Source organism: Camelina sativa, chromosome 3, assembly GCF_000633955.1.
Source record: "Camelina sativa cultivar DH55 chromosome 3, Cs, whole genome shotgun sequence".
NCBI lineage: Eukaryota > Viridiplantae > Streptophyta > Magnoliopsida > Brassicales > Brassicaceae > Camelina > Camelina sativa.
The window spans coordinates 4064106-4087527 of NC_025687.1; the positions used below are offsets into that span (position 1 = coordinate 4064106).

The window sequence follows — 23422 nt, forward strand, 5'->3', positions numbered from 1 at the left end:
ATTCTTCATCTGTCCCAATTTGCATAGTCCATTCAGCAGAACATTATACGTCACAACACTAAGAATATGCCCATCGCTCTGCATTTCCTTGAGCAATCTGAAACCGGTTTGAACATCACCTTTCTTACAGACTGCATCCATCATCATTGTATAAGTTACATCATCCGGTTTCATACCAGCTCGCAGCATCTCCCTCAAAGCTCTTTCAGCATCAACGACTCTTCCTTCTTTGCACATTCCACAAATAAGAGCTGAGAAACCCACCCTATCGAGTTCAATCCCGTTCTGAACCATTTCCTTCCTTATCTCCAAAGCTGTTTCTACGTCTCCTCCTCTACAAAATCCATCAATAAGAGTTGTGTATGTTATTTTGTCAGGCCTCAGACCTCCACGGATCATCCCATCAACTATCTTCCTTGCGGCCACTAAATCCCCATTCTTACAAAAGCCATTTACTAAAGTATTATATAGAACAAGATCAGGCTGAAGACCCCTACTCAACATCTTCTCGTAACTTTCTTTCATCATGTCAATCCGTCCACTCCTACTATGACCATGAATCAAAGTAGTAAAAATAACATCATTTGGGAGCAACCCTCTCTCACACATCTCATCAAACAAGCCATGTGCTCCACCCATCTTATTCTCTTTACACAACGCATTAATCAAGGCACTATAGGTAAAAACATCTGGGCGTGTTCTGCTTTTCTCCATACGATCCTTGAGCCTAAACCCTTCATCCAAGTTTCCAACTTTACAGTAACCATTAATCAAAGTGTTGAAACTAACAACTGAAGGCTTCAAGCTTCTTTTAGTAATTTCGTCGAACACCTTCTGGGCATCACATATATTGCCTTCTTTACAAAATCTGTTCATCAAGATATTGAAACCGTACACATTCAAAGGAAACCCAGCATCCAAAATCTCCATATAGAATCCCCAAACAGTCCCAGTTGGATTCAGTTTCATCATCCGATAAAGCAAATTGCCACAACCACGAATTGGAACAACAAATTTATACTTCCGAGATAGCCTAAAACATTGAACAGCATCGGGTATGAAACCTAGATCCGTGTACGTGATCATCAAAGCATCAACTAGGAAACCACACATAGGAGCTCCTCGCATTGCTACCAAAGAATCAAAAACTGAAGAAGCCGAGTTTTTGCCTTTACGAGAGACGACGAGCTCGATAAGTGATTGTGCTTCCGTGAACATCTCGTGTATAGCGAGAAAACGAGCCATGAAGAAGTATGATTCAGCGGTAAACCCAAATCCAGGCTGAGATGAGATGAATTTGAAGAAAGCGAAGATAGAACGGTGTGGGAGGGAGAGAGGGTTACGGTTGATGAGATCGACAACATGACGAACACTGAGCGAAGGCAGAACCTTTCTGATAGAGGGGTCGGCAGTAAAAGAAGAGAACTCCGACGGCGGATCCTTGTAAGAGTCTCTGATGGCAACTGAGAGTTTGATAAGAACTGGGTCGTCGTCGTCGTTGTCTGCTTGAGAAATAGTTTCTGGAGAGTACCATGTTGATAAGAGGGACGACGATACACGATAAAATCTCTGTGGGTGAGATCGAGTCAGTGTGCTTTTTAGCAATTCGATTCTGAACATCTCTCTGACTCTCTCAGTTTCTCCGGCGCCGGCTACTTTGAGGAGGCTTTTGAATGAAATAGTCAAGTCCGCGACAAATAATAAACCGTGAGATTTTAAATCTTAAACCGGGGTTTTTAGGTAACCGGACTTAAACGAAGCCGGTATGTTTCGGTATGCTTTAAATTTTCTGGTACAATATGTAAGACCTATCTCAACAGAAGATGGAACGGTGTGGGAGGGAGTTGTTAATTGCAAATTGCTTTTTTTTTTTTATCAACGAAGCAAATTTGATCATCCCTAAGTAAGGATGGTGAATGATACAACACTAGGAACAGAAAGAGATAAGGAAAATGATAGTTATAAACGAGACGAAAGTTAAGCTTCGTAAAATATCTGGGCAGTCTACGGAAATTGTAGCTAAGACACATGAAGAGAAACTCAAAATACGCAAGAAACTGCAAAACACTGGGAAGATAGAACTAATAGCCTCCCTTGAGATCGTTGACGACATCGTAAGGGATTGGAGTGACAGTCTCCAAGGTCATTCCTTCGACCATGAATCCTGGTTTGGGTCCTTTAGGCTGTCTCTTGGTGCTTATTGTCTCACCATTGGCTTTGGCTGCAGCTTTGAGTTCATCGTTCTTCTTCTTCCTCAGCTTGAACTCCTCAGCGCACCTTGATTGCTGCACATGCTCCACACGCACATGAATCCTCTTCCTTATGATCCTGTTGCCAATCTGAAACACCCCAGAGATATATGTTAGTCAATTATACAGATGTTTATGGATAATTTGAAGCCAAACTATAGCAATGCAATAGTCATGAAACAAAACATACATGCAGTTCAAGGACCAGGAGTCGAAGAATTTTAAATCAATGTAAACACTATGTATGATAAGGCTCAAGGCTAAATGAAAGCTAAGCAAACAAAAGTCTAAATATGGAATCAATGAAAACACTATGTATGATAAAGCTTAAAGCTAAACGAAACCAATCGCATTTCGAATTTGAAAGTGGAACAAGACCAACGCCACTAGATAATAGAAACTGAAATCTTAGAGATACAAATCTATTGAGCTCGCGGATGAGATTTACATAATACGGACCAATGCTCAATCACACATTTCAGCATAAAATAATCAGATCAACAATCCAAAATCTCACTATAAGCTCCAATCCTAATTCAACAACAAGACAAAAGTTGAAGGGACGTGAGAGAGAGAGAGAGAGAGAGAGAGTTCATCAGACCTGTTTGTTGACTTCAACACCGACGGCGCGTTTGGTGACGTTCCAGATGCGACCAGTACGACCATGGTAGAACTTGTGAGGCATACCCTTGTGGATCGCACCATTCACCTTAACATCGACGTAATCGCCGACTTTAAAGGTCCTTAGGTAAGTCGAGAGTGGAATGTAACCCTTCTTCCTGAACGGCCTCGCGAACAGATCCCTCGTTCTCGCCCGAACTCCATGACCTGCCGGCATTTTTCCTCCTCGTGCGTCAACTAAAACCCTAGATCGCCGAAGAAATGGATTTAGTAAGGTGGAGTCTATTTATACCTCTGTTTTGAGATTAGGGTTTCGTAGACCTGTTGGGTCAGTCATTTGGGCTTCTATTTTCTTAAATTCGGCCCANCATCAAAAAAAAAAAAAAAAAAAAAAAAAAAAAAACAAAAGAAAGGGAGTGAGAGACTGCTGAGTGCTGAGTATTGGTTATGTTATGTACAAGTGAACCTTCTGTTTTTTAACAAAGCAACCTCACGTTAATTTATAACTTCAAACAAGAAGACCCACATTTATAAATCTGTTCGAATGACTCAATCGACCAAATTAGTATTACATCAATGTCTACGTTAGTATTCGTTTTTCAACCTGTGAACACTAGATAGGAATCACCAAATGCCAACATGACCAAAGTAGTTACTATGACAAACTCACAAAGATCCCATCTTGAGATAGTTATGCTTGGCTTGCTTCTGTCTCTACAATCCCAAATGGCGAAGGCTCCAGATTCAGCGTTGTCTCAAATTTCTCGGACAGATCGTTTTGACAATGCTCGGTGGGTTGAGGAGGGATGATCACATCTTCACTATCCTTAGCTACTTTGCGCTTTCCTTTCCGATCTTTCCTCTTGAACCGAGCCTTCCTGGATTTTGGAGTCTTGATGGTTTCTTCAACTGGGATCATTGCCTCTACCTCGAATGACTTCCTATCAAAAGGAAGTACAGTAAGCTGAGTTTTGAAGTTGAGTAGAGTAAGCTGAGTGTTGCAGTTGGCAAGGTTGCTTTTAGATTCTGACTGGATCGCTAAAAGAGCGGTTCTCCCAGCGCTTATCTCAGCATCTTTTTTAGTTCCTGTTGCAGCTCCAGTGTACTTTATGCCTCCAATCTCTACAGTACATGCGAATTGTGTAGCTCTCCCAAGAATTTCAATCTTTTGGCACTGATACAATGGAATCGCGTGATTCATCTTTTGAGCGTACTCTTGAAGAAGGTTCTTGCATAACCCCGTTTCGTGCTGCATTAATAAGTCATTCAAAGTTAGCCAAGAGCACATAAGATACAGAAATAGCCTAAGAATGTCCCTCTAGAAGTAGGCTATGCACACAAATCTGATAAGATTGAAACCCTAAGAAGACTCCTCCTAGGTTCAATTCACCAAAGAACTCAAACTACAGAAGAGACATGAGTTAAAAGTGGATTCTTCAAACTCTCGAGTCTCGATCATTACCCCAATCAAGACCCTTGACAAACCAAGAAGGCCCCCTAACGCATTCTCACCGCTCCCTTTTAACTTTTAAATATCAAACTAACCATAAAGTCTGCTGCAGAGCTGGCAAAGCTACAATTCGCTGCTAAACCCCCTACACCTAGGCTAGTTGCAATATATTTCCAGTAAACTTAATAATTGTCACAACATAAGAAAGATGAGGTGCTTACCACAGGCTGTGAAACACATTGGCTTAGGTCACAGGATTTAGCTAATTCATGGAGAGCAGCCTCCACAGCTGATTGTTCTGCAGCCTTACGGTTTAAGAACCAAGGCAAAGAGTTATACCTGACACCATCCAGTATCACTGTCGAATGGAAGAAAACTATGTGTGAAGGGCCTTCTTTGACAGTCTCATAAATAGGCGGTGGAAGCTTGTACTTCTGAGTATACTCCTGCAACCGGCTTTTGAACACATAGCATTTGGAAAAACCTGAGCAGGAATATCTTTAAAAATGAACGAGTGAAAAGATAATACAGAAACATAGGATGGAGTAGGATGGTATCCATTACAGCAAAAGAAGTTCACGAAAACAACAGGGAAACGCAGTGAACAAATACTCAATTGCAAATGTAAAGCCGACAACTTTCTCAGAGAAACTATACTTATCCAAAAGGGGAGAGACAATGAACTTAAGTAAATGACATCCGAAAAGAGTAAGGTCCCCAATGGACGCTCATAGACGAGAGAGTAAGTATGACTAAATCAATCACAACCTGAAGTAGAATCAAGACAGTAGTCTCTTTCTAGAGCTGAAAAACACTGGAAATTGCGAAATATGAAAGCTTTTCTCTGAAAGATCAACGCTTTAAACTCGCAAGGGACAAATACAGTTTTTTTTTTTTTCAATTTCCCAGGACGAACGAATAGAGCAAGAAGAAGAAGCGATTACAAAATCAAAAACCGGTAAAAGAGAAAAACCCATTAACAGAATTGAAGACAATAAAGACATGCTAAAGAAGGAAGGTAATTTACCAGAAGAAACATCATCGGCGGTGGTCATTCTCACGAGCAGAATGTAGCTGAGAAGTAGTATGGAACGGCGACGAGAAGAGCGAGAGAGAAACTTGTTCTCCACACCCCGTAGTGAATGTGATGCTACGAAGAAGCGTCGAGAGAAGGAGACAAGATTTTAAAGCGCTTCACCAAAAACCCCTGCCCCCTCGACTCTTCAGTGTTCTCCCAGCGCTTATGTACACGGGGTTATGCAAGAGTTTGCTCAAAAGATGAATTACGCGATTCAAGAACACCGGAGATGCAAGAACCGGTCTGAGATTGTAGGCATTGTTGTTGTATTCACGAATACTAGTGAGCCTATGTCAAAAGGAAAAGAAAAATACAAATAATTGAGCCCATATCTCTTTTTCTTTATTATTTTTGGTTTTCGGTTCAACCTGTGTGAACCACTAGATAGGAATCACAAACTGGCTATATAATCAAATAGTTACTATGACAAAGTTCACAAAGATCCCAAATAGTTACTATGACAAGCTCACAAAGATCCCATCTTGAGATAGTTATGCTTGGCTTACTTGTGTCTCAACACTCTCAAATGCTACTTCCTTGCACTCATCCATGCACGGCGAAGGTTCCAGATTCAGCGTTGTCTCAGTTTTCTCAGACTGATCGTTTTGACAATGCTCGGTAGGTTGAGGAGGGATGATCACATCTTCACTATCCTTAGCTACTTTGAGTTTTCCTTTCCGTGCTTTCCTCTTGAACTGAGCCTTCCTGATCTTTGGAGTCTTGATGGTTTCTTTAACTGGGATCACTACCTCTAATGTCTTCCTCTCTAAAGGAAGTACAGTTAGCTGAGTGTTGGAGTTGAGTATAGTAGGAGGAGTGCTGTAGTTGGCAAGGTTGTTTTTAGATTCTGACTGGATAGCTAAAAGAGCGGTTCTCCCAGCGCTTATCTCAGCATCTTTTTTAGTTCTTGTTGCAGCTCCAGTATACTTTATGCCTCCAATCTCTACAGTACATGTGAATTGTGTAGCTCTCCCAGGAGTTTCAATCTTTTGGCACTGATACAATGGAATTGCGTAATTCATCTTTTGAGCGTACTCTTGAAGAAGGTTCTTGCATAACCCTGTTTCGTGCTGCATTAAACAAGCCATTCAAAGTTAGCCAAGAGCACATTAGATACAGAAATAGCTTAAGAATTCTCCCTCTAGAAGTTGGCTATGCACACAAATTTGATAACATTTAATACCCCAAGACTCCTCCTAGGTTCAATTCACCAAAGAACTACACCACAGAAGAGACTTGGGTTACGAGTGGACTCTGAGCTGGCAAAGCTAAAATTCAGTGTAAACCCCCCTACGCTAGTTGCAAAAAATTTACAGTAAACTTAACAATTATCAGAACATAAGAAAGATGAGGTGCTTACAACAGGTTGTGAAACACATTGGCTTAGGTCACTGGATTTAGCTAATTCCTGGAGAGCAACCTCGGCAGCTGATTGCTCTGCAGCCTTGCGGTTGAGGAATCCAGGCAAAGAGTTATATCTGACACCATCCAGTATCACAGTCGATTGAAAGAAAGATTTGTGCGAAGGGCCTTCTTTGACAGTCTCATAAATAGGCGTTAGGAGCTTGTACTTCTGAGCATACTCCTGCAACCGGCTTTTGAACACATAACAACTCGAAACACCTGAGCAGGAGAAAATTCAAAATGAAGCAAAAAGATAAATCAGAGACATTGATGGAAAACCCTAGGATGCTATCCATGACAGCATAAGAAATTCAAAACAACAACAACAACAACAACAACAAGAAAAAACAGTGAACGAGTCCTGAATAGCAAATGTAAAGGCAAGCATAAAGCTGACAACTTTCTCATAGAAACTATACTTATACCCAAAGAGGGAGATACAATTGAAGCCCCAAGCTTTTATCTTTCAACAAATTGAGTCAATAAATCATCATCTCAAAAGAGTAAACACCCCAATTGATGCTCATATATGACTATAATCACAGCCTGAAGAAGAACCACAAGATGCATACAACAAGTCTTTTCTTAATTCTTTGAGAGCTGAGAAGAAAAAAAAAAAACCAAACTTTCCGACTTATATATGGGAAATGTGAATACCAAAAAGCTTTTGCCAGAGAGATCTACACTTAGCACCAAAGGGGAAGATACACTTTTTAACTAAACAAAACTGCAATCAATTTCCACGAAGAACAAACTGAGATGATGAAGAAGAAGAAGAATAAGAGGTAATTCACCAGAGGGAACTTCATTAGGGGTCATTTTCTCGAAAGGGACTACTTTTAGGCAACAGGACGCCCCGCGTGATGCCTGGCTGCGATGGAACCTCCGAGAGAGAAAGAGACAAAGAGATAATTAAGGCTTTAAAGCGGTTTCAGTTTCACCAAAAACCCTCTCCCCCTCCTCCGACTCCTCTTTTTTTTGTTTTCCTTCCCATAAGGGCAGAAACAAAAACGAAAAGGGTGGGTGGGGGTTCTTACGTCTTTTCCAAAAGGATTGATTAGTAATCACTAATTATGTTTCTAATTTCAAATAACTTATTGAAAAGCCCAGGATCTGTTGATACAGTTGTTATAATTTCAAATAAAATATTTTTGTTCTCCAAGTGAGGCACAAATAGTTTAAAGCCCATCTGAGCCCAAATCTCTTTCTTCTTTCGTTCCCTTTTCTCTCTCTTCTCGTCCGGGAACGTCTTTGCCACACGCGCTTCAAACACAGTGGTGACAATCCTATTCTCCGATCGTCTTCATCAGTTTTTTTTTGGTCAAATTTGATTCCTTTGTTCCTGTTCTAAAGCCGTAAACTTCTCTGTTGCATAAATACGACGATGGTTAAAAGTAGTATCATCAATAGCCAGAAGAGATTCATTACTGAAGGCGACATCGCCACTCTTTTGCAGAGGTAACAAAATTTGTCCTTTTTTATTCGTAAATCCCCGTAAAAGGTTGTGTATTTGGGCTTAGTTAGTTGTTTTAATGCAGGTATGATACGAAGACGATACTGAGAATGCTACAGGAGATGGCCTATTATTCCGAACTCAAGATGGATTGGAATGAGTTGGTGAAGAAGACTACTACCGGAATTACCAATGCTAGAGAGTATCAGTTGCTATGGCGACATCTTTCTTATCGGGAACCACTCCTCCCTGTGGAAGATGATGCTCAACCTCTGGTGCTTCTTTTTTCTCTCTTACTCTAATTCCCTTATTAAGTAGAATTGTGAGTGAAAAGGTTCTATTTTGCTCTATTGGGGTAATACCTTTTCTTCACAATCGAGTGTTTTTAATACTTGTTTCAGTTCAGTGTGGGAGTTGGATACTGGAAACTTCTTGGTAGCATTAGGGATTGATGAGTATCTCTTACATGTGCAGGATGATGATAGTGACTTGGAGTGCGAATTGGAAGCTTCCCCTGCAGTCAACCATGAAGCATCTGTGGAGGCTATTGCTCATGTCAAAGTAAGAAGGGATTCAAAGTTTACATTAGGATATTGGTTACATAGTACGAATATAAATATGTGCTTATCCGGAGTTCCCACTGTATCCAAAATTCATTCCAAGTTTTTGTCCCTATCCTTATACTAGCTTATGGCTGCTTCATATGTGCCAAGTGAGTCCGATATACTCAACGACACAGTTGAGGCTCCCTTGACTATAAACATACCTTATGTTCGGCCTGAGGGAACTCAGGAACCATTAGAGTCTCCTTGGTCGTCAGGAGGGATGAATATTACTTTTCCGGTCTGTATTCAGAAAGCTACATCTACTACTGAGGGGATGAATGGAAATGGTTCAGCTAGTAGTAGCATGGCTTTTCGGAGGAAAAGGAAAAAATGGTCTGTTGAGGAGGATGAGGAGCTGTTCGCCGCTGTAAGGCGATGTGGTGAAGGTAACTGGGCAACTATCATTAGGGGAGACTTCAGAGGAGATAGAACCGCCTCCCAACTCTCGCAGGTTTTGATTTTTCTTATTGACTGTTCATTTTTCATTACATTTCTTGCTTGTAGTTTAGGCACACTACCCTAATAGTCTTGTTCTTTGTATCACAACTAGTTTATGCATCATTAACTATATTCTGTTGACAATAAATGGTGGATATTGCCTTCCCTGTTTTGGTTGTCGGAGGTGTCTGTAGACATTCACATACTAGAAACCCTTGTGGTAATTACTCTAGAAATATCTGTTGTCATCTATTCTGGTATGGACGTGGGGTTCCCCTCATTTTTCCGGGTTCAAATCCCGGCAACAGATTCGTTGTATGATAAGATTAATAGTCTCTTGGCAATCATAGAAGGTGGCTAATAAGACAATGTTTTATGATATATCTCTATCCATCTTTACATTTCTCCGGAAATATTCTCCATCAGATCATTTGTGATAGTTCAAGGTATAAGATAAACAAATTTTTCCCTACTTGGACGAGCATGTGACGTTTAGCATGTAATTATTCTTTTTCCATTGATGGTGGTAACAAACTGACTTTTTTATTTGTAGAGGTGGGCGCTTATAAGAAAAAGGGGTGATACTTCGACCTCTGTTAGGCAATCTGGTGTACAACGAACTAATGAGCAGATAGCAGTTAACCATGCATTATCCTTGGCTCTGGGAAATCGGCTCCCAACAAAAAAAGTTTCAGTAGGTACATGTAGTAGAAAATTTTTCCCGCTAATTCTAGTATTTATTATATACTGGTGGAGGCTTTGGTTTGGTTACCACTGGTCCACTGGCTATGTTATTGTCTAAACCAGAAAGTAGCATGCCTGTTTAACTGTGGTGGGGGGTTTGTAGTTAAAAATATTTGCGAGACACATTTTTTTATTAGGTCATCAATTGGACTGCATTTGTTACAGGTATTTCGACAACGACTTCGTCGCGTGGCATCACAGAAACACAAGCCAATGGGGCCAGTTCTTCTCAAGGTCAACAACAATCCAAACCAGTTGTTCAAGCATTGCCTGGGACAGCAACTTCAAAATCTCGAGTTGTTAGAAAAACAACAGCAAGCTCCATTTCCAGATTAGATGTAATGGCAACAGCTAACTCAGTAGCGGTTGCAGCATGTGTGGGTGGCGTATCGACTGCTGCATCAGTACCAAAGGTCGAACCTGGAAAAACTGATTCTCCTTGGCCCTCATGTAGTCTCTCCGTGCCAAAGGTTGAACCAGGAACGAGTGTTACCGCATCTAGTATCATTAAAGCGGTTGGACCTACGAATACACTGCCTCTCGCTAATGGAAAATTGAAACCTGTGGCGGCTTCACCATCTTCAAGCAAACGTCCTCTCATGGATCCTGGGTCAGAAGGATCTACAATGCTTTCTGCTTCTGAATCGAGGATTGTCTCCAATCAGAGAGTTTTTGCAGCCTCTGTCTCAGCTACTGTATTACAACCAGAGCCATCAGCTGAGACTGTCACTTGCAAACCAGATGGTGGACAGAAAGAGCAAGCTCGTGGAAATGGAGCAAGCTCATTAGCTACAATCCATCCAAATCAAATTACCTCAACAAGCTCGGAGATTAGCAGGGGAAAACAGGCTACACAAGCTCAGTCCCCTAATCTTTTGCCTAGGAAAATTCCAGTAGTTAAAACAGCAATTCACGGTGCCACTAACCAAAAGTTGGTAAATAAACAATCTGACAAGACTGTAATACCATCCATCAGTGGAGTTGGTTCGCAATCTCAAGCCAAATGTGAAGTAAACAATAAGGTTGGTCCGGCGATCAAAGCGAGTAGTGTATGCGGAAAACCTGCAGAGGTTGCAACTATGGCAGGGACCGGACAGGGTGTTTAGCTCTTTGATAGAATCGTCGGATACTTTAGTTTGGAGTTTTCATTTGTAAGTTTTATTAGAGGAGCAAAAGAAACATATGATGTAAAGGAGGCCCTTCAGTACATGGTACTAATTAATATGAATCTCATATACTTACAATCTTCAAACTCTAAGACATATAGTATAGTAAGAATTGAATCTCAGGACTTATATAGGAGATCACTTCCTCAGCTTCTTTTGACATATTCAGGGAGCTTTACAGGTGCGACAATGTAGCTACACTGTTTCTGCAGAGCTGGAGATGGACTGACACAAGAGAAGATTGTTGAGGTTTGCTTCGGTTGTTGTTTATACTTCTTTAACTTGACACCAAACAAGAATGACCGTAGTGGAATCCTAGGCTTTCCAACTGATGACGACATGCCCTTGTTCGGAGATCTTGTAGACGTTCCAAGATTCTCTTCTAGTTTGCATACAACTCTTTCCACTTCAGTTCTCAGTGCTCTTGCACGATCAAGGCCTGCTTGAAGTTCGTTGAACACCCTTTTGTTCTCCTGTTTCATGTTAACTATCTCACCATGGAACTTTGCAGCCTGGTAACTGCTTATCTCTATATTGCTTACTTTCGTTCCTCCCAATTGAGATGTGACCCTTGAAACTTCATCTTTAATATTGCAAAGTGTTGCATACCTTCCTTCGAGTTCGTCTCCCAGCACTGCACTGTTCTCTAGCCATAACTGCAGCTCTGTCCGAATCTCTCTAAGGTGTCTATATATAGGCATTGCCTCTGACGCAAGTGCAGTGTTACTACTGCTTCCAGCATTACCCTGTTGCTTGCTTTCAAGTTTCGATAGCTCTGCTTTCAGGTCCTGAACTGATGTCTGGTACTTCTGTATCTGATGAACAGATGTACTAAATCTTAACCAGAACTCGATATTCTCCTCCAGCACCGCGTCAATATCTCCACGCACTTTTTCTTCCACAGTTGGAATTTTCTTTCTTAGACTGTTATCAATGTCTGCAAATTTAAAATTAACCTCGTCTTCCTTTGCTTGTTCAGATGCTCTTTTCAAGTCTCCTCCTTGCTGACGTGGTGCCATAGAAATTGAAGAGTTAGAGCTATGAGAAATGCTCATACCTTCAGATATGTTTCTTTCTACTGGTTGTTGAGAATCCTTGCGGGGGATTTCTGGTTTCTGGCGTAATAATTGAAAGTCCATGTCTTCACTAGAAACAGCATTCTTGAGCTCTCTCAACTGCAATGCCAGCTCAAAGAAGCCATCACGGTTCTTCTTCTCAACTTCATTCAACTTTCTCTTCACTTCTCTATAGTCCCTTAGTACTGATGTGTATTCATCCAATAGAACCTTCTCTCTATCCTCCATGCCATCCGCAGGCATCAACTGCCTCCAGTTTCCCCTCTCCTCATCTTCTGCCTCTGTGCAAAAGCAAGTGCTTTCTGTTTCTGATGAACCACCATAAGAGTCTCTTCTCTCCGATTTCTCTTCTTGCACAGACTCTTGATCTCTACTATGTTTGACTACAATGGCCTCTTTAATTTCGTCTGCACTCTTTATCTCTCTTTCGTTTGGAATTGAATCCAAATCCTCAATAGGATCCTCCTCTTGGATATCTTCCGAGTGAAGCCCATCACCTTCGACATCTTCATCCATTTTTACTTCCTGTAACTTCCAAGATAAGTCTTCAGCTGTGCTATTAGCTTCAGTCAAGTGCTTTTGAAGATTCTTGTTCTGATCTTCCACTCTTTGGAATAGGTTTCTAACTTTACTCAGCTCATCTTCAAGAGTCGTTATCCTTTTCTTCATGTCTAAGGAGTCTGATACAAGACATGCCTTGTCTTCCTCTACACCACGGATATGATCATGCAACTCATCTGTCTCTGATCTTAATGTCTTTACCAATGCCGTATGAGACAAAGCTGTTGTTTCCAGAGAGACCACTTTCTCTACAAGCTCATCTATCTTCTCTGTAAAGTCCACATTACTCAAGTTCTCATTCAAATTAACCTCTTTCGATTCTTTCTCAGCTTCACAACTCGGTTCTTGACCATCAAAAGCTTTCTTGGCTTGTTCTTCTACCTTAATCTCAAACTTGTTCCTCAGTGCTTCAAACCTCTCTGTTGCAGTTTCAATCCTTTCCTTCTCAATTTCTGCATCTTCCAAAAATCGCTTCTGCGTCTCCTCAAGCTTAGTTATTGTCTCTTTACAGGAGCTTAGAGCAGTGCTTGCCACCAACGTCCTAGCTTCCTCATCTTCGATCTCTGCACCAACCCCAAACTCATCTTGTAAACTGCAAACTCTCTTCTGCATTTCTTCTACTTCATTCTCCAGATTCCAATACCTTTCATAAGACTGCTCATAAGAACTCCTCACAAACTCCTTCTCGGTCTGCAGCACCAAGATCCCCTTATGAATCTTATCGATCTCCTCCAATGCCTCATCTTTACTTAATCCGGAACTCGCCAATGCAGAAGAAGATGCCGAACGTTTCATAACACTAGGCCCCTTTCTGGACAACACCATCAGAGATTGGCTTTTGAACTCTTTCTTTGGAAGCTCAGGGACTTCTGGTATGTTAGTTCCACTGGGAATGAGATGAAGATGCTTAGGTGGTTTCTCGGGATTATCATCATCATCCTCATCATCGTCATCCCCTAGAGGAAATGGAACATGTTCAGGGAAAGCGGTAGCGATCATGTGGTTTGCACTTTGAAGTTCTGTGGACAAATGATCATAGCGTTCTGCTAAAGCACGGTATGATCGAAACGCTTCCTCTACGAAATTAACAATCTCAGGCCTTTTACGGTAATACATCTCCGCCCTTTTAGCAAAAGTGTCTCCATCTTCATCGATGATCTTAAGTGTGTACTTAACCTTCTCCTCCATATCTAGGAAAGTTAGAAAAATTCAGAAACAACACAATAAGGCTTTATTACAACTCAATAAGGCTTTATTACAATCTCGGTTTCTTTGCATCGAAATGTGAAAACATGAAGGAACGTACCTTGGAGATTGTGTTCGAGCCATTTGGATTGTTTTGTGCGTATGTGGCTGGCCCACCACCATGAATACGCATTGCTTGCTGCTCTCTGCAACATCAGACTCTCTTTATGATCTGCATTCCCTACGTTTTTTTGCTATTGTTTTTTCCTCTCAGTTCTGTAATGTTAAACATTTTTTAAAATAAGATTCTTATAACGTTAAAATTTCGAACTTCTTTGTGGGTTTTAACTATAAAACCTAAATTTGGAAGATGGTATATTGTTCTACCGTAAATGACTATATAAGACCTGGTAGTTCAATTGGTTTGTAACAGACAAAAAAAAAAGTGCTAATTGTTACATTGCAATATTGTTATAGAATACGTCAGTTCACCAATCATAAGAAACCATAACAAGCTGAAACTGATTTCAAAACAAAAAAAATGGAGGATTCACAAGCTTCTAATTAAATCTTATTACTTACATGCTACGTCTTATCGTTTGGTTTTCAGAACACATAGGGTATCAGCCTGGGCCACAAAATTCGACTATAAATATTACTCAGAAGAACCACAAAATGAACTCTATATTCATCAACCCTAAGTTAACGCATCAAAGTTTTACATAAAAAACGATGAAAGACATTTTTCTTTCCTTTCTCTTTTTAAACCCTCCTAAAACGTTATAAACACTTCCTAAACCATCCATGAACCAACACAAGACCCGTTATACATATCACATTCTCTAAATCTTCTCCATCTCCTCAACTACACATGTGGAAGATGATAGCCTTGGCCGTTTTGCGGCTCGGTTCTCATCTACTTCCTCCATTGGCTCCATCTGATCACAATCAGCTCCAACGTCTTCACTCTTCCTGTCCCTAATTTCAAGATCATCTCCAACGTCTTCACTCTTCTTGTTCCCAATTTCAAGATCATCTCCAACGTCTTCACACTTCTTGTTCCCAATTTCAAGATCATGCTCCAACGTCTTCTCCTCGTCTTTGTCAACTTGACTCGATGGAACAACAAGCTCAACGTGTGTAGAAACGAGCTCTTCATTCTGAGTGTTTTGGTCAGTGTTAGAACCCATGGTTGAAGATAATAAAGAGACCGTCTCCCTTGGAGGACTCTCGCCCGTTTCTTCCTCATGAATATTTTCCATTGGGTTGTCTTCCATGGTACCGATATCCTCAGAATCATTAGAAGTGCTTTTCGAAGTTTCAGATAAGAAATCAGTCTCATCTTCCTTCTGCACCAGGGGAATACCAAGGTTCCATGAAGAGAATGAATTCGATGTTTTCGGAGAGGCAGTTTCAGAGATGCGTTGAAAGTTTCCCTCCCCAGCGTTCAAACACATAAACTCTTCGCCAGTTTCCATGTCCACTTCCTGCCCAAAACAGAGCACATATAAGAAAATCAAAATTGGCGTTGATAAGGAGATCTGATCATTAGCTTGCGGAACTTTTCGTACCTCTCTTGCCAATGCGTCGTTACTAAGATGATAAAACGAAGATGGTTCCTCGAATGGTTGTTGTAGTTGTACAAGTAATGATCCTGTGTTGTTGGCTCCTGAATCGAATAAATCTCTTAGTACCATACCCGAATCATTAGCAACTTGCGTGTTTCTCATGGAAGATCTTTCAAGCAAAGTCATTTCGATTCCTTGATCGTCTTGCATCTGTGTCATATTTCCGTTACAGTCTATCAAGGGGCTGCACCTCTCAGAGAGAACCTCAATATCCGTATTGTTATTCACGGTAATTGGACTTTCTGGACTTTCGCAGGACTGGTTCTGTTCATTTCTAACTTCCCGTGACCGGTTTTCAAGGAGCTCAAAAATCAACTTCTGAATCAGAGTACGCTTCAAGGAAGCCTCGGCAGGAGGAAACCAGTTCAGATAAAGCTGAGAAAACCAGAGAAAAGCATGATCAGCAAATAAAGAGACTGAAAAGAATACAGACCGAGCAGCTCTTAGAGTATAGCACTTGAACTTCTTTAAAAGTAACTCATGAAATCAGGAAGCAAGCAGAAGATTATATATTGATTAGTCTGAAAAGAGACAACTTCTACACTAAGCACAAAAAGCAGTAAAACAACTTGAGTAAACTAAATATTCTAGCAAGCATCTGCGAAATGATTGCGGGTGAAAAGATCCAGTTTGGCAAAAGCTTATCAAACAGTAGCAATCAGAATAGTGACTTACAAAGTTGGAAGCATTATATATCTTGAAAGGGCTAAAATTAAGGGGAGCTTCAGCAAGAAATAGCTCCAGATAGTGCAGCAGAAAGAGGCCACAGTCAAATGAGTTTTCCTGCTGTGGCAACTGAAATAAAAAGAGCATACTTGCCATCACATAAACTGTCATTAACAGCTGCAAAATATCTATTATTTAGCAGGAAAATTGTTGAAGTTGAAATAGAGTTTTCTAACTTTCTACCTCTGAAAATTCGACATACAAAATTATAAAAGAATCATGCAACCTAAGTAAATTCTTTAATAGACCCAAAAAGGGGTTTTCACAACAGCAAAGAACGTTTGAAAAGGGTTTTTTCAAACTCCTTACTATATGTCCTGGAAATAGCAAAAGTATTTTTAAGGTTAGAGGTCGCACCTCGAGTGAGACAAACCGCAAATTCATAAATCTAGAAGAAATCTCATCTGATGTCTCTTTATGCCTCTCCTTCCATTCCTCGCACAAGTAACTAAAAACAGAAAAATGCTGTTATCAGCATTACCCAGCTTAAAACTTGAACATTTTAGCTCCACACTTAATTTGAAAGGATCAGGGTATGGTGTTACAACACATTCTTTAACAAATAAGATCAAGAGAGCATGAGGAATGTAGAATATCATCTCGTTGGCAACTAAGAAATGTAAATAGATGACGTATATGCAATGCTACCAAAATCAGAAGAGACGGAGATTAGAAGACAAAACAAAACAGGGGTGCAAGGAAGCTAACATACCTTTGGACTAAATTTTTAAGGCCTGCATGGCTCCCTTTTATAGAATCCATATGTAATATGCATGGTACTTTTTTGGAGTCATCCAAGTCTAGATCAGCAGAATGATACAACATAATAATAAGAAACTAGATGATCATGACTTAGTAAAAAAAACAAAGTGAGATATGACATTACCTGTACAATTAGCCACTTCACCAGGGTGACATATGACTATTAAACTCCAGTGAAGACTGTCATTAGAATTTAGCATCGTCAGATTTTGAAGTCATAAAAATATAACATAACGAGAACTGCCATTAAATTCTTCTCACTTGAAGTTCACGGGCACAAAAATATAGTCCTTGCTAAACATGTCCACCTTCCTTGTCCACTTACGGACACGTAGAAAAGCAGCCTTTCCATCAGCTATACTTGAGGGATCTTTGTCAAGATCAGCAAGTTTACGGAAGAAAAAGCTGTTAAAGAAATGGAATCTCTGTTTTTCCTCCACTTGAATCTGATTCTTTAGATAACTGTAAATAATAGAAGAACACACCAACAAAGTTGAATAAAGGTCGCATCACAAGAAGTTTTCAGTATGACTGTAAGCACTGCATTTGTAAAATTGTGAATTATCATAAGACCATAAACCAAGTGAGAGATAACTAAACAGCAAACGGCAAAATAGTTCACTACAGAACATGCCAGAGTATTGCAACGTTTAACTATTGCATAAAAAAATTGAGAACTTACTTAATATAGAAGTCGATGATCGTGTCATTCACAAATGTCTCTGGCTGTAGGAGCTCAACATCTCTTTTGCAGATGGAAACAGCATCTGGGTCTCCCTTTGGATAGACAACATCCTCAAATGGTTCATCAAAGCTGAAAAGACAACATAAAACTAGCCATTCATATAAAATACCAGCTCCCAGTGCTTCACAATCTTTCGGTAAGAATTTGCACCACCATAGGAAACGTGACCCAATAAACATGAATTAACTGCAATCATTCCAGAACTTCAATAATTGAAAGCTCATAATTTGAAAGGACGTTATCCAGTTGTTGGTCCAAGTTAAAATCATGTTTCCTCGACTTAGTGCACTATCTTTTATGATAAGACCCCTTAATTGACTGAAACAAACTTGCATATTGCTAAAAATTTCATTTGGAAGATGAAATGACAGGAAATGCATATGTTCAGTTATCTACTTTAGAGAGCCATAATGTATAAATAGTGATGCACTTTGGAAAATGTATCCCATTACTAGAACAGAAGTTAACATCTGAATCCAGAAAGAAATATAAACAGCTGTTATAGAGCAGTTTTACCTTGGAAAATAACGCTTATGTTGATTCAAGTTATCCCCTGATACTTCCACGTCAACCCTACAACAAAGAAACAGATATGAGAGGAATTGGAACAATAACTCCCAAAAGCGCCTACAATGTAACAAAAACTAAATATGAACCCAACGTTAGATTTCTTAAGATTTGGTCCAGTTTTCCCTTACGGAAGTCTAAAGTCGTTCCTTTTATATGCAGTCAGCTTTTTACTTAAGGCGTTTTCAATTTTAAGCTTTCAAGGCGTTAAGTTGAATATCCTGACTAAGTTTAGGTTCTCATAGAGTTCTAACCAAATGACTCATACTCATAAATGAGTGTCATTCCCAATTTCTAACATTTCAGATATCTAACAAATAATCTTTCTCAATAGCAGAGTATGCAAATAGACTTACTAAAATATATGTGGGTAGAGAAAATGTAATTTTTAATTAGAAAATATTAGAAGCTTACTCAAAGTCAGCATTCCACACAGCCGGGTATTTCACATGCAGCGAGTTTATCTTTTGTTGCTTCTCAGGCCAATTGTGTTCTTTTACCGCAATCTTTAACTCCTCAATGTCTGGAAACCACATGAAGTAATATACGAAAAGTTAGAAGGGAGAACCCTTGAGTTGAAAAGGGACGAGGCTTAGAAACCCAGACTATACGTTTTGTCAAAAACAAAAATTAGATCAAACATCTCCTCTTATAACTCTTAGCCATCATAAAACATGAACATATAGGAAGAGGCTCCTCCCATGCAAATTAGAATGCACCCGGCAAACAAGTGAAATCACTAATATGGCTTAATTTAACAAATTGCACGTAAAAATAACTAAATATATCTCACTAGGTTATCAGTCCACTTTGTATTCTACTTTTTATCAACCATTTTTCAACTAAGTTAAACCAAAAATCAAATGAAAGCATGAAAAAGTAGTATTGTATTTGTATTCTTTTCTTAATAGTAAGACTAGATAACATGTACAAACTCTTTGCAGACAAACCATATTCGATGTTGAAGTCTACAGACTCCTTAAGAATAAGCAGAAATAAAAACGTAACTCAACCAAGACTATATGCATTGAAAAATACAATGATTTGGAGAAAAAAATATAGTGAGATGTGAGAATTTTTCTACAGTTTGATACAGTAAATAAACCTTCAATGACACCCACGCATTTTTTTTTGCTACCAAGTTTTTTCGAAGTAAGATCCCCACAACATATAACACCCTATAATGAAGCAACCACAGCTTCAGGTACCTAAGGCTAAGATGACTAAACACCATATCGTATCGGTAGGATTATATCAAGATGGCTTGTAACATTATATGATAGCCTAAAAGGCAGAAATACAATAGCCAAGGGTACCTGTGGTGTGTTGCATATCTTCATGGCATTTTTCATCCTTCCGTAGAAATTGAATTCTGAGAATGATCAATCCAACCTACGACCAGCAAAAATTGTAAAACTGATAGAAAATGTGCCCATAAAGTCTTCAAAATGAAAAGTACAACATATATGAATAACTCACATTTTGGTACCAATTGTATTGAATACTAACTATGTCTTCAACTCCAAATTCACAAGAAAATGGCCCTTCTTCATTATTTGTGAGGTGACTCATTATTTTTATGCCATTGCACGAAAAGATTACCAGAGACGAAGCACAGTGCATATCCTTAAGTATAACATACTCCGAATTCATAGTAACAGCTGTGCTTATGTCAATCTGAGATGTGGAAGGCATCAGTCTACAAAGTATTACTCTTACTTGGACATAGGTTAAGAAATTAACAAACTCATTACCTTTTCCACATCACTGAAGCCGTGTTCAGCCATCCAATCTTTCAGCACATATAACATTGAAAACAGTACCCGGTCAGACATAGGCGAGACATCGAAGTATATCAGTGAGGAAATATAATGAAAAGCTGAAGCATGTACCTTCATCACTTTCTAAATCAGAAGTTTCACTCAAGGCAGATCGATCGCTGAAGCTTTCAATAGCTGACACCATATCATCTTGCTCCTGCTGCAAATGTGAAGCGATTAAAATTGCAAGGCTTTTAAGCATACATGAAATAAGCAATACAAGGTAGATTTACATACACTGGATTCAGAATCTGAAAGAGATGAGTTCAATTGGCGTTGACTATACGATGAAGTTTCAGCATAGTAACTTTGATCGCCTGGCTGGCAAGAGAAACGTGCTAATCCATGATCAACATCTGTTTCTTCTATGTCGTCCTCGGTATCCAAACCAAACATCATCCCATGATTATCGTGATCAACATCTGTTTCTTTTGCAACGTCTTCAGTATCCAAACCAAACATCAAACCATGATCGTCGTACTCCGCATCTGCTTCTTTTAAATGGTCACTGGTTTCCAAACCAAATGTGAGACTCTTACTGGGATCCTCAGCTTCTGTAATTAAAGTCGGAGCATCTTCACAATGATGATCGTCTACAGAAGCAGCAGGCTCTGAACAACTTGGTCCTTCAGGTTCTTGTTTCTGAACACCTTTCTCATTGCAGACTGGCAACAATTAACCATGTCCATAAGTATTTTATATACGTTTACAAATTATTTCTTACAAGCTCCAGAAACAAAACAATGTTCATTCAACTATACACTATATTCCAGAAAGCTATACTAGATAGAAGAATTCTCAGGTTAGCTTTAACTTCTCTCCGTTCACAATCTCTCAATCCTAAATTGTTTTATTTGTTTTCCAGAGTTGAAACCGAAGCGAGAAATTTATATATATGACAATTTGAAGTTAAAAGAGGAAGAAGAGGAAGAACTTACAGCTTCGGATGCGTAGGCGTTGGAGAACCGGAGAATTGTACGGGCTAGGGTTTGAGAATTTTTCCAACAACTTTCCAGCTGCGGATTCAGCGACCTCGTCGTCTTCTGTGAAATCGAACACATCCATGTTTTTCTTCATCTTTACACAAATCAGAGGAAAAAAAAATCCTCACCGGTACAACAGTACACGGAGATCGGCGATCAGAAATCGAGGGGGTCGAGTGAAGAGAGAGAAGAGAGAGAAGGCCAAAACGAAAATACACACAAGTCAACAACAAATGCTAGCGCGTCTGAAATCCACGCGCGGAAGACAACTTTACTCTATTTATATATTAGCACTTAAATTATTTTTTAATATCTTTCAACTCCCTACATATCTCAGCTAAGAAATGACAGGTATACCCTTTTTGTTCGAATTTTAAATTAGCAAGAGACGTGCTGGAAGCCATCGTCCTCTTGAACATTCCAAAGAGTTGTTGTTGATTGAAAATATCACAAAAACAAACTTAGCACAAGGAAGATCCGAGGAGAGATTGAAGAAAGAAGTCATGGATGTTTCAGGAAGCTTGAGTTGCGTTGTTGTGGCCGTAGATGGAAGCGAGGTGAGTATGGAAGCTTTAAGGTGGGCTCTGGACAACCTCAAGCTCTCATCGTCTTCTCCCGATTCATCATTCGTCATACTCCATGTCCAGCCTTCGCCATCTGTCGCCGCTGGTGTTAGTCCCGGCACCATCCCTTTCGGCGGTCCCAGTTGAGTCTCGTTACTACTAATCTTGTTCCATATATATATATATGGACTATGGTGGTGTTTGTTGAATTGACTATTGTGAGTTTTGCGATGAAAGGTGGTCTTGAGGTTCCTGCTTTCACCGCTGCAATCGAACAACACCAGAAGCGGATCACCGATACTATCCTCGAACACGCTCATCAAATTTGCGCTGAGAAATCAGTGAGTTGTGTTTTACTTTCCCCTGTTACTCTGTTAGAATGAATTGGGAATTATATTAACCTCATAGTCTAGATCCATATATGAATTGATTTTGAGGATGGTGATTTATGAGAAAGTTGTGATGATTTCAGGTAACTGTGAAAACCCAAGTGGTAGTTGGGGATCCCAAGTATAAGATCTGTGAAGCTGTAGAGGAATTGCATGCTGATCTTCTTGTCATAGGTTCCCGGGCTTTTGGCCGCATTAAGAGGTATATATATCTCTTCTTCCACTCTCTAGGTTTTTGCTATGTTGATACAATGTAACACTGATGAAAGCTTTACATCAACTTCAAGGTGTTTAATTATTTTTTTGGTTGATATGCTGAATTAGTTTTTCCCTTGCTGGCTTCTGACTATTGATTTTCATTTCTCATTTGCATCTTTGTCTGTACATGGATGAATTAGAATCTGCGCCCGTTTCCTATAAACCGTCGGTTACATATATGGAAGCTTTTTGGCCTAATAGTTAGAACCAGATTGGTCTAAGTGAAGCTTGAACAAATCCTACTAAACCAGAACTGAGTAAATGTTAATTTTTGTACTTGTCTGCCATGGTTACAATACATATATGCTTTTAGCCTATAACTGCATCTAACATAAAACTGCATCGAGGAATCTTTTTCCCTTTGAAAGTGTTTATACCAATACTACTGTGCGTTCTTTAGCTAGTGAAACCTTATTTGGCGAGCAAAAGCCAGTACTGAATCCAGTTTTTTTCTTAAAACAGAATGTTTTTGGGAAGTGTAAGCAACTACTGCACCAATCACGCGCATTGTCCTGTTGTGATAATTAAACCAAAGGATGATGCTTCAGCATAAAAGCAGGTACACAAGTTTAGCTTCTTGCGTATTAAGTAAGACACTTCATTCAATATTCATCCTGCTCAAGTTTGTTAGTCGTCATCAATCATAACCCACGTGATCAATCATAAATTTATATCTAGACATTGTCAATGTCAAAGTTCGTCTATAGCCTACTTCTCCCTTTTGGTACAAGTAGCCTTTTTAACGGAATATCGAATCATCTTTCATTTCTCAGGAGATAATGTACAAATGCAAAGGGATATCAAAACCATCTTTTTAATTTTGTCAAGTTTAATTTGTAAAGCTATGTAATGGAAGCAAAGTAAGAATTCACCAGCTTACTTCCCAACGCATTGGTGTGAATGTAAGCTAATAAGAGCGACAGAAGCATTGCTTGGCTCAGTATATGTGTT

The 23422-nt window shown here is 39.6% G+C and overlaps 8 protein-coding genes across 9 annotated transcripts; 2 read left to right on the forward strand and 6 right to left on the reverse strand.

Annotated features, from left to right (window-relative positions):
• LOC104778645 (putative pentatricopeptide repeat-containing protein At1g09680) lies at positions 4 to 1661 on the reverse strand (the record flags this gene model as incomplete). The annotated part of the gene is made up of 1 exon (XM_010503094.2): positions 4 to 1661. A coding segment is annotated over exon 1 (1617 nt), but the record flags the coding sequence as incomplete, so codon positions are not given.
• LOC104767978 (60S ribosomal protein L21-1) lies at positions 1941 to 3140 on the reverse strand. The gene is made up of 2 exons (XM_010491935.2): positions 2851 to 3140; positions 1941 to 2339 (listed from the first exon to the last, which is right to left on the reverse strand). The coding sequence occupies exons 1-2, from the start codon at positions 3085 to 3087 to the stop codon at positions 2082 to 2084; spliced, it is 495 nt and encodes a 164-aa protein (XP_010490237.1). The 5' UTR covers positions 3088 to 3140; the 3' UTR covers positions 1941 to 2081.
• LOC104767996 (double-stranded RNA-binding protein 1-like) lies at positions 3360 to 5615 on the reverse strand. Its single transcript, XM_010491952.2, has 3 exons — positions 5348 to 5615; positions 4542 to 4804; positions 3360 to 4119 (listed from the first exon to the last, which is right to left on the reverse strand). The coding sequence occupies exons 1-3, from the start codon at positions 5373 to 5375 to the stop codon at positions 3562 to 3564; spliced, it is 849 nt and encodes a 282-aa protein (XP_010490254.1). The 5' UTR covers positions 5376 to 5615; the 3' UTR covers positions 3360 to 3561.
• On the reverse strand, positions 5719 to 7798 carry LOC104768005 (double-stranded RNA-binding protein 1-like). The gene is made up of 3 exons (XM_010491957.2): positions 7597 to 7798; positions 6759 to 7021; positions 5719 to 6468 (listed from the first exon to the last, which is right to left on the reverse strand). Exons 1-3 carry the CDS (start codon positions 7619 to 7621, stop codon positions 5890 to 5892), a joined length of 867 nt encoding a protein of 288 aa, XP_010490259.1. The 5' UTR covers positions 7622 to 7798; the 3' UTR covers positions 5719 to 5889.
• On the forward strand, positions 8029 to 11288 carry LOC104768011. Its single transcript, XM_010491962.2, has 6 exons — positions 8029 to 8260; positions 8341 to 8530; positions 8730 to 8816; positions 8943 to 9311; positions 9852 to 9996; positions 10208 to 11288. The coding sequence occupies exons 1-6, from the start codon at positions 8187 to 8189 to the stop codon at positions 11146 to 11148; spliced, it is 1806 nt and encodes a 601-aa protein (XP_010490264.1). The 5' UTR covers positions 8029 to 8186; the 3' UTR covers positions 11149 to 11288.
• LOC104768022 (protein NETWORKED 2B-like) lies at positions 11335 to 14245 on the reverse strand. Its single transcript, XM_010491971.2, has 2 exons — positions 14152 to 14245; positions 11335 to 14035 (listed from the first exon to the last, which is right to left on the reverse strand). The coding sequence occupies exons 1-2, from the start codon at positions 14243 to 14245 to the stop codon at positions 11355 to 11357; spliced, it is 2775 nt and encodes a 924-aa protein (XP_010490273.1). The 3' UTR covers positions 11335 to 11354.
• LOC104768031 (probable ubiquitin-like-specific protease 2B) lies at positions 14586 to 21355 on the reverse strand (the record flags this gene model as incomplete). 2 transcript variants are annotated; one of them, XM_019243369.1, is given in 16 exon segments in its annotated part: positions 14586 to 15517; positions 15602 to 16033; positions 16334 to 16453; positions 16742 to 16832; positions 17097 to 17184; positions 17271 to 17326; positions 17408 to 17608; positions 17829 to 17960; positions 18408 to 18464; positions 18873 to 18981; positions 19775 to 19850; positions 19938 to 20135; positions 20213 to 20250; positions 20351 to 20435; positions 20516 to 20943; positions 21217 to 21355. In XM_019243369.1, coding segments are annotated over 16 exon segments (2895 nt in total), but the record flags the coding sequence as incomplete, so codon positions are not given.
• Positions 21642 to 23414, forward strand: LOC104768039 (universal stress protein YxiE-like). The gene is made up of 5 exons (XM_010491987.2): positions 21642 to 21966; positions 22062 to 22165; positions 22297 to 22415; positions 22934 to 23030; positions 23245 to 23414. The coding sequence occupies exons 1-4, from the start codon at positions 21765 to 21767 to the stop codon at positions 23022 to 23024; spliced, it is 516 nt and encodes a 171-aa protein (XP_010490289.1). The 5' UTR covers positions 21642 to 21764; the 3' UTR covers positions 23025 to 23030; positions 23245 to 23414.